The 14,392-nt window shown below is 42.6% G+C and overlaps 1 protein-coding gene across 8 annotated transcripts in view; it reads left to right on the top strand.

Annotated features, from left to right (window-relative positions):
* Positions 1-13,597, top strand: part of LOC124305314 (uncharacterized) — a 167,726-nt gene extending 154,129 nt beyond the window's left edge. For 2 of the 8 annotated variants that reach the window (XM_046764575.1, XM_046764584.1), the window contains 10 exons: positions 1,423-1,513; positions 5,954-6,202; positions 6,317-6,581; positions 6,773-7,223; positions 7,676-7,931; positions 8,010-8,385; positions 8,755-9,047; positions 10,030-10,266; positions 10,380-10,530; positions 12,615-13,597. In XM_046764575.1, coding sequence (XP_046620531.1) covers positions 1,423-1,513; positions 5,954-6,202; positions 6,317-6,581; positions 6,773-7,223; positions 7,676-7,931; positions 8,010-8,385; positions 8,755-9,047; positions 10,030-10,266; positions 10,380-10,530; positions 12,615-12,883 — 2,638 coding nt within the window. In that variant the 3' untranslated portion in view covers positions 12,884-13,597. Of the gene's footprint in view, positions 1-1,422; positions 1,514-5,953; positions 6,203-6,316; positions 6,582-6,772; positions 7,224-7,675; positions 7,932-8,009; positions 8,386-8,754; positions 9,048-10,029; positions 10,267-10,379; positions 10,531-11,500; positions 12,292-12,516 lie in introns of those variants that run through there. The other 6 variants (XM_046764576.1, XM_046764583.1, XM_046764578.1 and 3 more) reach the window with 6 other exon arrangements.
* Positions 13,598-14,392: the final 795 nt, after the last annotated feature.

A 14,392-nucleotide genomic window follows, 5' to 3' on the forward strand; every position in this document is an offset into this window, starting at 1 on the left:
GAGTAATTTATGCAGAATCGAAAATCCAGCCACTCGTCATTCCTCCCTCATACCGTACAGAGCTTACTCCCGAAGGATGCGAACGCTGCATCTTTTCTACGCAGGATATATTATTACACCGCGGTAGCTTTTTCGTCCTCGCAAATCACAATCCCCGAACGAGTGGCGACCTCCTCCTCAAGATTCTCTTTCCCTAAAAACTCCTCCCTCCGGAACAAAAGAACTTCCTCATCGATCGACCAATTATAAAAAATAAGGATGATTGTAATCTGACCAGAAGTAGCCTCTCCGGAGGCATCAAACGCTGAGATTTTGGCCGATGAGGAACCACTTGAATGGTCGAAAAAGCGGACGGTAATTGGTTAACGATGCTAATTATCCTCCGGGCGTCGAGTCGGGTGAGTATAAAGCGACACGTGGACGTCAAGGGCGTTGCCACCCAGGGTTCCAGGTTGCGAAGAGGCTTCCGAAGACGGCTCGAAGGCGTCTCCATTACTTCGAAGAGAGTGAGAAAGCGAGAGAGAGAGAGAGAGAGAGTGAGAGACAAGGGAGCCGAGTTCTCGACTACTACCAAACTTTAGGGGTGATCGCATTATGAACAGGAACATTGCTAATTAGTGATTATCCAGACTGAGGGTATCGCGATCTTTCCCAGTTACTCTCAAGGAAATGGATACCCAAACCCGTTCTCGACACCTCGGCGACAAACAGCTCTTCAGCAGGACATATTGCGAGGCGCTGTATACGAATGGAAACCTCGCCTTCGGGCATACAATTAATGCGGTAATTATACGCGACGGAACACCGTGATACAGTCATGACGCGTCAATGCGACGGTTTTTAATTGAGTTTGCCTCTTTGATTCAGCTTATAGTTGACTAGCTTCAGCAATATTGTCACGATAAGCACAATGTTCTGTAATCAGCATAGACTTGACTTGAATTAAATGTTATATACTTTGTAATATGTTTTTACGTTGTTATACATTCGCGTCGTTCTTTGGAGGTATATCGCTCCGGAACATGTTGAATAAACGCATTTCTCTCTCTCTCTCTCTCTTTCTCTCTCTCTCTCTCTCTCTCTCTTTCTCTCTCTTCCTCTTTCGCTTTGTTCGATGCACCGCAATTTCGCGGGAAGAAGTTGCGCAGAGTCGGGAATGTGTAATAATTTGTTGCTAAAGCAAACATCGGCTCCGTTTTCACCCCGCCAAGTCTCGCCGACGTCGCCGTCTCGACGTCGACGTAAGGTCAGCTCAAACGACGCACGGATTACGCAAAAGGTCGTTGACGTCGTCTGAGGAATAATTAGCCGCCGTTCGATCCCCCCGATAATAAAAAAAAAACCACATTCTTCTCCCATTTATTCACTGATAATCGATGCATATTAACCACTGATTTTTTCCCCTCATTTTTTGTTTCACAGGATGGAGGAATCTGCCAGAGGTATTTTGCAGCAGAAACAACGCGCGGAACAGCTGAAGCAGGAAAAAACTGCTCTCACCCTATCTTACGAGGTGAGATATGTAAACTTATGCAGACACAAAATCTACTCGCATACTTTCATCCATTCGCTGCACTCCGTCACACGATGATAGTCTAGTTTTTTTCCTTTTCGATATATACCAGCAGCTTACGCTCAAGTCAGGGATCAGAATTGGGGTGCATATTTCGAGGCTCGAGATGCATGGGATGATCATTCGAAAAAGAACACTCCTATCGGTGGCCCATGATATGTTATACTGTTATTAGAACTGCAGGGAGAAATGTTTCGCGAAAGGAAAAAAACAGTCCGATAAATCATACGTTGGAACATGAAATACGCATTTGGGAGGATCTTTTGGTATAGAAAGCAGGATGCCACATATTGAAAACAGACCACAGTTCTCTTCATTTTTATCACAACTCGACTTACGTTCTCCTTTTTATTGTTTCACGTATCTCGCTTCGTGCAATCGCAATTTTTACCCACATTTCATGTTTTCGCTTCGCGCGATACGTTTGATCGTAAGATGCGATTATATTAAAATCGACAAAACTTGAATGCCTGATTTTGCTATCGCCTTTTTTTTATATTAATTATCGTCAAATAATTGATCGCGGAGAATTTTACTCTACCGTATAACCGCTCGACATTCTCGTCGCGCGTTTAATGCAAGCCATTGAAGAAAAAAAGTAAAAAAAAAAAAAACTTACCAAGACGAGAAAGCGGAAGAAAAGCGAAGAAGAAACAGTCGGTAATAATGGATGAAGTACGTCGTTGAGTTTGCAGTTATTACATAGCGTGCGGAAACCGGCTTTGCTACTTTATGCAATTATTATACGTTGTTATACTAGGTTATAATACCCATGTACGTATGTTTAACCAGGTACCGGCAGCCATTTACAGCTTTACATGCAGTTGCAGTCGCCTGCAACGTTTTAATTCAGTCACGTGTGTATAATTGAAGCGTTTATTTAATTGAGTCTCTCGAAAGAAATTCGCTCGGCGATCTCGTTTACTCGCCTAATTATTACAACACCACCTGGACACGTAGTTTAGTGCAATTTTACCACTCTCCTCGGTCGCGAAAAACGGGATGATTTGTGCGGGCAACTCGTGGATGTTGATTCCATCCCTAATTGGTCACATCCGATGCGGAGGAGACGGCAATGATATTTATCACAAGATTTGTTTCGAATTTCGATCGATTAAGATTCATCGAAAGCTCAAATCTTTTCTTGTTCCGGGTTGTGATATTCGACTGGTAAACGAGTACCAATCAGTCGGATACTAACGATAAGCAAATGAAATTCATCATTCAGCACTTTCGTACAGCTTACCAAGTTTCGTTTACTCTTCAAGACCTTATTACCAGAGTTTTCGATCGAGCTTTTGCATGATCGCGTTAAAAATTGATCAGGCTGAAGTTAGCAACGTTATTGGTAAATTTAAAAATTACTTTCAGGTATAGTTGGTTTTTCAAAATCAAGGTATATTTTGTTTATAACGGTTTACCAAGTCTCTGACATTCCCCGGGATGCGAAGCAGCGATTTTTCTTAAACATGCATCGTTTCAGTATCTAACGTTACGAACTTCATTCTCGTAAAGATTTCAGGTGTCGCGAGGTTCGCGAGATTCCGAATTATTCCCAATGGAAACGTGCGTGATTTCGAGGCGTAACGAACACACTCGAAACGGCGAGCAAACTTGCGAATGAAATCCTGTCATCGGCAGATTTCGCGGATGTGAAGCTTTGCGGCGGGCGTCGAACTTAATGTCCCGCAAGGACAATGCCATCCTCTGCGTCTAACGGGCCGTGCCGGTAACGTCGGCCGGCACAACGTAACGCGTAATAAATTCACGCTATCGCGTTCACGCGCGGTTTCACGCCAAAAGAGTCGTAATTTTGGATAACGGCTGCAGTTTCCCCGTCCCTCGAATTTCCCCGCACGGCGCTGCCTCGAGCAGACTCGTTAATTTCTTATCGATCATGTTCCGCGTTCCCGTATCTTCGAACCTTCGTGTATCGACGCCTCTTACGAAAAACAGTTGTCATTTTCAATGCGAAAAATAACACGTTTTAATACAGATTGGTAAGAGTCTAGTGTTGCTGGGTATAAAAATCCAAAAATACTGATTTAGTCATCTCCGATGAGATTCGATACTTGTCGCACTGTTGTAGCAAGATTACGGATAGTTTAGTTAAGGACTAGTCGATGTACATATAATAAAACCAATTGGTGTTTATGTTGATAAAAAATCTGGAATAATTATTAAACATTTGTAAAGAACCTGTAAAAAAAGCATAGATTTTTCTGAGATAGGTACGCATCGTTAACGCAATCTCGAGGATATTTACGCGTTTATTTTGACCCGCACACCGCACAAATCTTCAGAAAATCCTTATTTCAGTAATTAAAACGTGATAGTTTTCGTAAGAAATGTGAAAGACGCTAATTTTCGTAAGAGGCGTAGACGTATGGGGCACATCGGCTCGAAAAAAGCGAGAAGATAACAATTCCTTTCTCCTTTTCGTTGCCACCACGCCTCGTTCTTTATAAGTTTTGATCAAGCGGGGTTCGGAATTTCACGGAATGTGCGTTAATTAAGATCCTTGCCATTTGGCAGGAAGCCGTACGCCACCGTGTGTTCGTAACACGTAGACGAAGAAAAAGCGCGCGGAGACGGAGGAAGGTTGAGTTTGAATTCTTTTGAAGTGCACCAATGTGTCGCGATGAGGGGCGAGGCTCTCCCCTAGTCTGCAGGGACGAAGACATTAGCGAGGGGCTGGAATCGGGAGAGAGTTCGGGTCGGTTGGTACGCCTGTTATAAATCAGGCACACGCTTCCACTATTAGCACCCCTGTCCCTGACAGCTTCGTATATATACCCTAATTTAACGCTAACCGTCTTTCTCCTAATAACGCTCCACGTACCGCCGCAATGGTACCGACAACCCCCGCACCGACGACGTTGTCTTGTTATTACAGTTAAGCGCGATGCGAGCAAGCGAGAGCGGCACCGAGTGCAGAAAATATATCAGGCATCGCACCCCGTGCAAGGTGTAAGAAAGAGCATTGCCATTATTCTGCATCCCTCTGTAGGTACTTAACGGCTGCAACACGAAAACTCTTTCAGTATCTCGATTCCAGGGGGAAAACTGCCTCCTGGATGAATTCTTGGGGCGAGGGTTCGAGTTTCGAATTATCAAAGTTCAGGATTAACGTTAGTTAGTGGGAAGATGGTCAGACTCGCGGATAGTAAGTCATCCCGAACGGTCGAAACTAGCCGCGTTATCAACCCTTGCGTGTCTGGTGTAAGGGCTTAACCCCAATATGGTGGAAAAATTTCGAATGAAGCGTTTACCGCGGATTTTGATTGATTGACAAATTTCGGAGTCAATTTCGACGAAAAGTCTATTTCGAACTTTGACAATTGCGAATTTAACCCTTTAGAGTTACTTGGGTACTGTTCAGTGATTTTACGGTATTAAGGGATTGCATATGCCTTGAACTTCTAAGACTAGGGTTATGTTGGAGAATTTGTTTCGTGTATAAAACTGAATTTTACTGAACAATCGTCCTATACCTATTTTAAACGGTAAAACCGTTATTATCGTTTTTTTTTTGGGACGTGTTTTTGTTGATAGCGTTTGCGGTAACAGACGTACCCCCGACATTTTTTATCCGAAGGAAAAAATTATTTCTTCAAGTAGATAGATAAAGCCAGTACTTATCGATCCGGAATTTATAAATTACCTTTTTTCGGATCATGGCAGTCTCTGGAATAAAACACAGGCGATTTTTTACCTAAAAATTGTTCAGTACTTATGATGAGAAAAAAAGCTATGCCAGGTATCGCAAAAACGGCTGTATAAGTACTAGATTATTGTGTGAAACATAACTGTGCAAAACTAGATCTCGATAGGTTCAGTAGTCGCGGAGATATTTCTGGTACCGATTTCGAAAACACCGTTTCGAGAAAGGCGCGTTTAAAGTTTTGAGTACAGCTTACACTCGCAATGAAATAACTGATTTATTTTAAACTGACAAGAAATCGTCGAATCCTGGGCCGTATGACGGATCTTTCTGAGATGTCGACGCTTCCATTAGATCTTTTATTTTTTTGCCGCGTCAACCTCGTTCTTCCTTATTTTGATGCCCACGTCGCTGCTCACCCGATCGCTTACAAAACGCTACAACTTCGCGAATACTGCGAATTTATAAAATTTCCAGGGTAAAGACTCAAAGAATAGTACGTTCGAATGACCACCTTTTTAAAAAATCGGTATTTTTGACCTACCCAGGTATGTGTAATCCCTTAAAGTACTCGAGATTATCGATTTAACCGTTACCTCAGAGTTTGACAATTCAGCATTTTCACTGGTGCACCCATCTCTAATACTGCATGCGGTCCTTGGTCATAAATTATACCCGCCCCTAGACCCTAAGTCCTCCATGGTTTCCGTCTGCAGGCTCGAGTGCACCAGTACCAAGCCCAGATATCGAAACTCCAGCTCGAGAGTGAGTCTCTTCGAGGTCAACTTCGGGGTCTGGAGGCTGCTTGCGCCGGTGAAGTCCACGCCGCCTTGGTAGCCAGGCTGGCCAACCTCGAGACCGAGCACGCGGCTCTGGCGCGGGACGCCGACGCTCAACGTCGACAGTACGAACGGTGTCTGGATGACGTCGCCAACCAGGTCGTCCGCGCCCTGCTCTCCCAAAAGGTTCACCCTAGCTTTAACCGTTCGTCGATAGCCGATCATCGCCAAAATATCATCACCAAACCAACCATCGCACACGTCGCACGTCTCCTTTATACAGATTCCTCTTGATTTCAGGGTCTGAGGGAGGAAATCGGGGCTCTTCAAAGGCGCATCCGCGAACTCGAAGCCCAGAATCGGGCGCTCTCTGGACTCCTGGCTCAAGCCACAAGTCCCGGAAGTCCCACCGATCTCATTCACGGAATTCTTGAGGCTGGACCCGCCGCTCTGGTCGCTGCCCTGAGCCTCGACGCCGCTTGGGTTCCGCTTACGCGACCGAGGTCCTTGAACCTTCAGATCCCCGTCATGGCCACCGCCAAATGTCGCAGGGCCAGGCCTCTGGGTGAGTTGAAGTTGTCCGGACACTGAGAACCGGAAGCTCTGGAGCCAGCAAGATAACTGTGATCCTGAACTTGCGGGGTCCGAATGGTTTCGAACCTTTCGTGGACTGGAAAATCCGAGGAATTAATTCGTTCACAACCACCTCGTTAAAGATCTTTTCAAAATTGTCTTTCTTTCATTTACTCACGCCAGGTCAAAAACCCTCGGAAGAAGAGGGCAGCGAGAGTCCGGAGAGTGGGAACAGGGACGAGGGTTACTCGACGATGTCGAGCGACGTTCAGGGCGAAGGAACCCGACAAGAACCGGCGAGAGGGTTGGAGGACCTGAAGGAAGCCACGGACGAAACGGAAGCCGACGTCTCACCCGACGCTCGTCTCGTGACCCTCGACGCCGGGGATCCGGATGTACTTTTTTTACCCTTAAATCTAACCGTAGGAATTAACCCAAGGCACAGCTATCCACCAACCAAAGATCTACTACCCTATCAGCACGTGATGCGGAGCTTTTCCGACAGTCATCTTTGCCTGAAACTTACCACCACCGCCAGCCTTTCTCCCTACAATATAGCAAGTCCGTCTGGTTCGTCCGTTCTTCTCGTAGAAGAAGAGGGTTGGGATGCGGAATACGTCCAGCAGTGGCTGAGGTGGGTAAAAGCTACTAGTCACGATGCGTTGGTTTACTTTGAATTATTTTTGGGACATTTTTTGACGCACGCAAACGTCGAATGACGAGATTTTAGTCCTCGTTTGCTGCATCGGTAACATTATATGTCCGGAATGTATTTAATTGTCTTAAAGCCTAATTTCATAGGAAATAGGTTACGGGATATACTTCCGATTCAAGATCGTTGATTGTGGAGATCATTCACGCTGTGAAGATTTTTTTTTTTTGTACTGTATATGAAAAATTCTGACATTGATTGGTGATAGGGATCCTTCAAAAGTTTGGTTTTAGTGATAACTTCGTGTGATTGCATTCACTTCTTTACTAGAAAGTTCAAAGCTTTCCATAGATATATTAAAGAAGCTCCGAAACGTCGTCATAAGGCTCGCCTATATTGAAAACATGATTAAACGAACAACGAAACCAATTCAGGTTGGACGACACCAGAAGTGCCCAGCAGCACCGCGATCTCCTAGAGCTGGAATACGACCGAGCTGAACTTGAGGATTGGAGTTTTTCCTTGTCGACGGAGGACCTTGCCCAGGGTGAATCGACGTGGAAGGAACCAGCGATCACTCCCGCTTTGCCGGCGATAAAGGAGCAGAATCCTCTGGAGCTCGAGGAGGACGCGAACGAGTGTTTGTGGAACGGAGCAAGCTACCTGGCGGACCGAGCGGGCGGTGAATTGGTGAGTTGCGGGAAGACGAGGCGAGGTGGAAAGGACTCGTCCCAACATGGCGAGTAACTTTTGGAACGCTTTAACCAGGTGGCTCTGCTCATGGATGCGAGAACCAGCGGACCATGGCCTTACGCGTCGAGTCCCGGAGCTTCTTGGAGCAGCGAAGAAGGCGGTCCGGAAAACTCCAGCAAAAGATCTTCCGCGGCTCTTTCCGGCTGCAGCGACGATCCGGACTCTCCGTCGGTCGGAACCGACTTCACCCGGGATTTTTACAGACTGGTTAAATTCGAGAGCACTAAAAGCCTCGCGAGTACCTCTTCGAGGGGGGGAAAACCTCCGGAAAGGGAACAGGCCCTCCAGAACGTTCTATCGTTCATCGCCGAGCAACAGATGTACCTGGCGGAATTACCGCATTATTATCACGACGCTGCTAACTGCAACGAAACCCCGAATCCAAACGAAGGTCAGTGTTTCTCAGGGATCTTGAGAAGTCCGGAAGGATTTTATAGATCGCGATCAGGCGTCGAAGAGTATCGTAGAATGGGATTCAAAAACACGATACAAATATTGACGAGTTTCTTGTCTTTCCATATCTTGCTCCATGATATTCTATCAGGATTCCTCGTGTCTCCACTTCTTGGTAACATTTGAAATGGTTTCATTTGAAATAGGCATTTTAAACGTAAATTGTATTGTGCATTTTTCATTTTAAATGTTAAGCATTTTATCCAGCAGCGCATATCTTGTGTAACATGTATGAAAAGTTTTGGAGCACTGCAGTTGGTGCATAACCAAATGCTATATTGCATTGTTTTTTTCTTTCTTTATCCTGTTCAAGCAGCGATCGCAGCTTGCGCCGTAAGTCAGAACGAGCGAGTTTACGAAACAGCCGAGTCGGGCTCGGGTGACAAGGAAAACGGCGGTCATGAAAATTCCGTGGAAATGGAGCCAGGCGATGATATTCTCGAGCAGATATTGGTCCCGTCTTTGGCGCCCGATGAAAGGATCATCAGTACCGTTTCCTGCAACGGTGGAATTTCCTACACAACCGTAGCTCCCTCCGAACTCGGCGCCGTTCCCGAAGAGGACGAGGAAGCGGCCACCTCCTCAACCCCCAGTACCGTCGTAAGTCTTTCGGAAATCGCGGAAATCGCGAGAAAACTCCACCCGATTCGCGAGGTTGTGATTTTCTATACAGAAATGAGTCTATCTTTCGGGTAGATCAATTTTTTAACCTTTTCGATCAAATTTCGTTTCCGTTGATAGAGAAGGGTGGTTAAGTTTTCGAGATTGATTTTCAAGTCGCAACTTTGAATAACTGATATTCGTATTAGGGAGAGGTTCTCAATTAACCAACAATTATTCAAATTATTGGTTACACGTGACATTTATTTAGTTTTATCTTTATTTCAATGAGCTGTGAAGTTTGGAAAAATGGTTTACGATATCGTTGAAGCTGAGACACTTTTAACGAGTGACTAAAATCACCGCTTGCAGTCACTTTTCACGTCATTACGATATCGTCTAACATCGGAAACGAAGAAACCAGACGTTTCCAAGTTCAACTCACTCGTAGTTATCATCGAAACTAAAATATCTAATGTAGTCTCTTTTCTCCAGGACGTTTTTCGCTATCTTAACGAATTTTAAGACGTCTGTAATGTATAACACATAGAGTTCAGTTCGGAGCTGTAAACACGTGTCAAGAGTTTTTTTTTTTTTTTGTTAGTTTATATTTAAATGAATAAATTTCAATTCTATACATCGAATAATAACCAAAATCTTAATATGGTTGATAGTATGAGCAGCAGGTAGTAACAGGTTGACACACAAAGTAAACTTTATCTAATAAAACTATCTTTTCTTTCATTAATCACGTCAAGGAAATAAAAATTTGCTATCTATAATCCAGACTCAAAATTGGCGTTGACTGGTGCAATCATTCTCAATAAAAAAAAAAAAAAAACAATCGTACGAACGGTTTCGAAGTTATCTGTTCAGTGAAGAGCGCAGTTAAACTAGAAATTTCGAAGCTCAATATCGGGTCGAAACTAGTATCTCTTAATTTCAAAGTCAACTTGAAAATTTTGCGTTCTCATTTTCAAAGGTGAGTCCAGCCCGAGGTCCGCTTCTGGTCGAGGGTCGAGATCGTACGTTGAGTTTCCACGAGCGGGCAACGTCGAAGGACGTGATAGACGAGCTGAACAGGATGATACGGAAGGGCGAGGACCATCCGGCGTCTCAGGACGCGGCTCAGACCGTCCTCGAGAAGCTTGATCTCGCCTGCTGTTGTCCAACGGGTTGGGTCCACGTGGAAAGAGACATAGACTTCACGGATCCGAAGGTAGGTTCGAAGGCCCGCCGAGCGAGTTGAAATGCGTTGGAAAAATTGGGCTCCAGGAATCCCTGAGGAAGGTGAATTTATTAATCTCCATAATTTTATCGACAAATATTCAGGCCAGGGCGAATCTGCTCGACGTTATGTTGGCAAGCAGCGAAAGTTCATCGGCGACATCCAGCAGCGGATCAGCCGGAAGTGATTCCGGCGACGAGCCACCCGATTATCGTCATCTTCACAGGCTCCATCGGTACCGACGTCAAAAGAAAGGTAACTAGAAACTTGCTGTACGTTGTTTGAAATCGGTTGAAATCGCTTAGCTTTGAGACCTCCCTTCGCCTTGTTTCTCTTTTTTTTTTTTTTTTTTTTTTTTTTTTATAATCACTATTGTTATCTGTTTTCCGCTTAAATCAACGACCTAACAATAAGCGAAGCCACTTTTCATCATTTTCCATTCATACTCACGCTGCGGAATTAATCAAGCTGAATATCTCGACTCGTTGTTGGTTTATTTGTGTCTCTTCCGTTCTCTTTTCTTTTTTTCTTTGTTCTTATTTGTTATCGCTTCGATGATTATCCTCATAATCTGCTCCTCTTCACCGCTTACTCGTCGTTCTGATAACGTGACACCCACTTTGCGTTAATTGTTTAATTAAATAGAAAAATTGAATAATCAAAAACTGCTAATCTCAACACCGAATCCTCTCTCGCAGGCATACATGTATAACATACACGCTTTTTGCTAATCGACACTTTTGCATCCGGAGGTCAATTTTTCAAAATAATCTGAGAAAGCATGTGTTTTTACCCTAAACGGCTTCGAAAGCCATTGACTATTCGAAATTCTCTCGCATATCGTAATTCCGGTGAAAGAAATTTGCGACGTGTAAATGAAAGGCGACTTTTCGCAAACGAAAGCTTGAGCTTTTTCCTTTTTTTTTCACTTTGACCACACTATAATCGTCAGTCGCAAATTCCTTATACCGAAATTATTATCAGCAAGACTCTTGCGTTTTATATCGCATCGATAATTAATTTTAAGTCGTAGATTCTCCGATGAACCGGCGATAATTGCATAATATACGACGAGGTTTCCGTCAAACGAAACGGCGTCGTCATTCTTGCAAAGCCGAGACTATCGAGATATCTGCTCGATGATAATAAATGTTAACTGGATGAAAAATCGTTCTCGTAAAAGCTGCTATCGCTGTACATAGCCACTCTCGTATTTTCTGTTCAGATGGTAGCTCCTCCTGCGCGCTCTGCTTTGATTGTCACAAGAAAAGCTACGTAGTTCGGCTTAGTGATGATCAATTTCTCTAACTCGTTTTGATCGTGACGTTTTCATTTGATAATACGTATATATCCGTACCGAAAAAAAAAAATTCAATAAATAAATTAAAAGTCAAACGATCGATAAGATCATGTCTCGCGTGTTGCGTCGAAGTAAATTCTTTATCTCTATATATATATATATGTATGTATGTGTCGAACTTGACTTGGCTTTTATATACATATATAATAATAATAATAATAACAATAATAATCATTGTACACGTATTCGATGTTATACACGAAAAACAAATGCGATCTTTGGAAATCATTTTTTTTTTTTATTTTTTTTTTTTTTTGTTCCTCACGTATTCACTGTATACTTATACGCATACTACTAACCGCAGATTTCTTGTTAACCCCTCGATTATACGGAGATGTAACCGATTCGTTGATAAAATTTTTCGTAGCTTGCGCAGAAAATTATATTTCAAAGTAAATGTACGAAATTTTGTTAGAAAAGAAAAAAAATATCATAATTTTGAAGCTTAAGATTGATGAAATTTCGTTAAAACGTTCAAAAGTCGAATAACACGTAATACAATAATTGTCAGTAGGTGAATGAAAATTGCGTTGGTTAGAAAATTTATAAATTATAACGCCGAAAGTTCGATGAATTTTAATCGGTTGATTGATGTAAATGAGGGAGAAAAAAAAAAAATAAAAAAAAAAAAACAAATGAAGAGATTTCGAGTTCGGTTTTTGATATTTGAAAATTGTTGAATATTATTCGACGACGGTCGGTTTGAAATTAATTTCCATGACAAGAGTTCGCGGGATTCGGATTACACCCGGGGTTACATCTCCGTGGAGGAATAATGATCGTGTCAGTTTCGGGACGAATGAGAAAAAAGAATTAATTGAAAATTGGAAAAAAAAAGAAAAATAAAATACGAAGAAAGGAAAAAAAAATCGGATAACTAGTTGAAGGCTAAGCCGAGCTACCCCTGTGTCCGCTAGAGCCGGTATAGAAGAGCAAGAGAGTGGTCTGAGGCATGTTGACCTGCTGCTTGGTTTCCCAGCCTCCGCGGCCCAGGCCCAACGAGTCCTCCGCATCCCGTCGGCTTGGGGCGCATCGGCGAGACCCTCGATCATCGGACGGGACGACTTCTTCGTGAGGTACGGCGACAAGGAACGCGAGGCGGTAGCGACCTTTGATTTTCTCAACGACATCTGCACCCTCTCATCGCCGAGCGACTCGAACGGCGGCAGTCTTATCGACATCGCCGAATCTCCGGGATGCTGCAACGCCGACTGCAAGGAGGACCTGATGAAGCTTTCGCCATTGTAACATATACGTATATGTGTATAGATATATTTGTAACGTCATTTCGAATGGGATACCAGGCGTCGCTGGTGCGACTGATGAAAATATTACAATGTGGAAATAATAATATTTTAATGCGAAATCGTAATCAGAATAGGAATGAAACGTGATTACGCGATATGTGAATTTTTACTGTTGTTGTGATGTTGGTATTTTTTCTTTATTTCTTTGGTACTTCTTTGTCAATTTCAGACCCTCGGAGAAAAGGAGAGAGAGAAGGAGAGAGACTGGGAGTAAAAAAGATTGAACAAATCGATCTCTCTTTCACTCTTTTCGGTACTTTTCAACGGTTTTACCAATCCTAACGAGTTTTTATATAGTCTGATATTGAACTTGTATAAGAAATTCAACATTCGTCTAATCGTTGTACTGTCACGAATCTTTCAATGAATTTATTTTTTTTTTTTCCTCGAAAAACGTTAAAAATCTCGATTCTGTATTTTTTTTTTCGTTTTTTGGCAGATGTATATACATATATATCACAAGCGTCGTCATAATTATTTTGCAAGGTACAACGACTGATCGAAAACAACGATTAGGTAGTTTGAATACTTGAAAAGCGTTTTACTCAGAATCGATTAACATACGTATTGATGACAAAAAGAATGCATCGGATGGAAAATTTGTTGAATGAGACGTAATGCGAAAGAGTAAAAGCTCGAGGCTTTTGAGCGCAGAGACGACAAACGGCCTAAGCACTTTTCATTCGTTGAAAAATTTGAAACACATGAAAACGTCGTTAAAAATATACAGCAAAATCAAAGACAGAACATTGTGAAGAATCACTCGGCTGATTTTTTCAAAAGTACATCGCTAAAGACGCAATTTTTATGCAATTTAATTTAATCATTGCAAATATGTACAGAGAATATGTAAAATAGCGTCAAATCGTGTTGCGCAGAAGTCGGAGATTTGTGTATAGCTGAAAAATTGAAAATTTGTACTCGTGTGCGTTTTAATTAGGCATAACTGCCTCGTTTTCGGAATACCAAAAGCGAACTAAGGAGAAATCGATAAAGTTAGGAAAAAAAAAACAACAGATTTTTACTCACCACGCAACGAAGAAATCAGCTTCTATTTTACACCCGCCAACAGACTCGTAGACCGAAGTCTTCCTGCGCTTGTTAATTTTTACATAATTATTGCACACCAAAGACCGCAAGTTTTCTTGCTTGAGAAAAACTTTTGATACGAGGTAAAATTTCTAAAACAACGTTTCTACATCGATTTCGCAAACGATATGAAAAATGGCTTCCATATACGATTTATCGAACGGTGCAATTTGATGATTCGTCATATTTTAATATCACAGTCTTCGGTACGGAACGGATGATCGCCTTTTATCAAGGAATCGATGAACATATTACTGGGTGATATTTAAAAATCAATTTGTCAAATAAGAGAAAAATTTAGACGAATCAGATCCCGAGAAAGCAAGATCATAAATATAATTTGTCACAGAGGACACTTTGA

The sequence above is a fragment of the Neodiprion virginianus genome, chromosome 5, assembly GCF_021901495.1.
Source record: "Neodiprion virginianus isolate iyNeoVirg1 chromosome 5, iyNeoVirg1.1, whole genome shotgun sequence".
Lineage (NCBI taxonomy): Eukaryota > Metazoa > Arthropoda > Insecta > Hymenoptera > Diprionidae > Neodiprion > Neodiprion virginianus.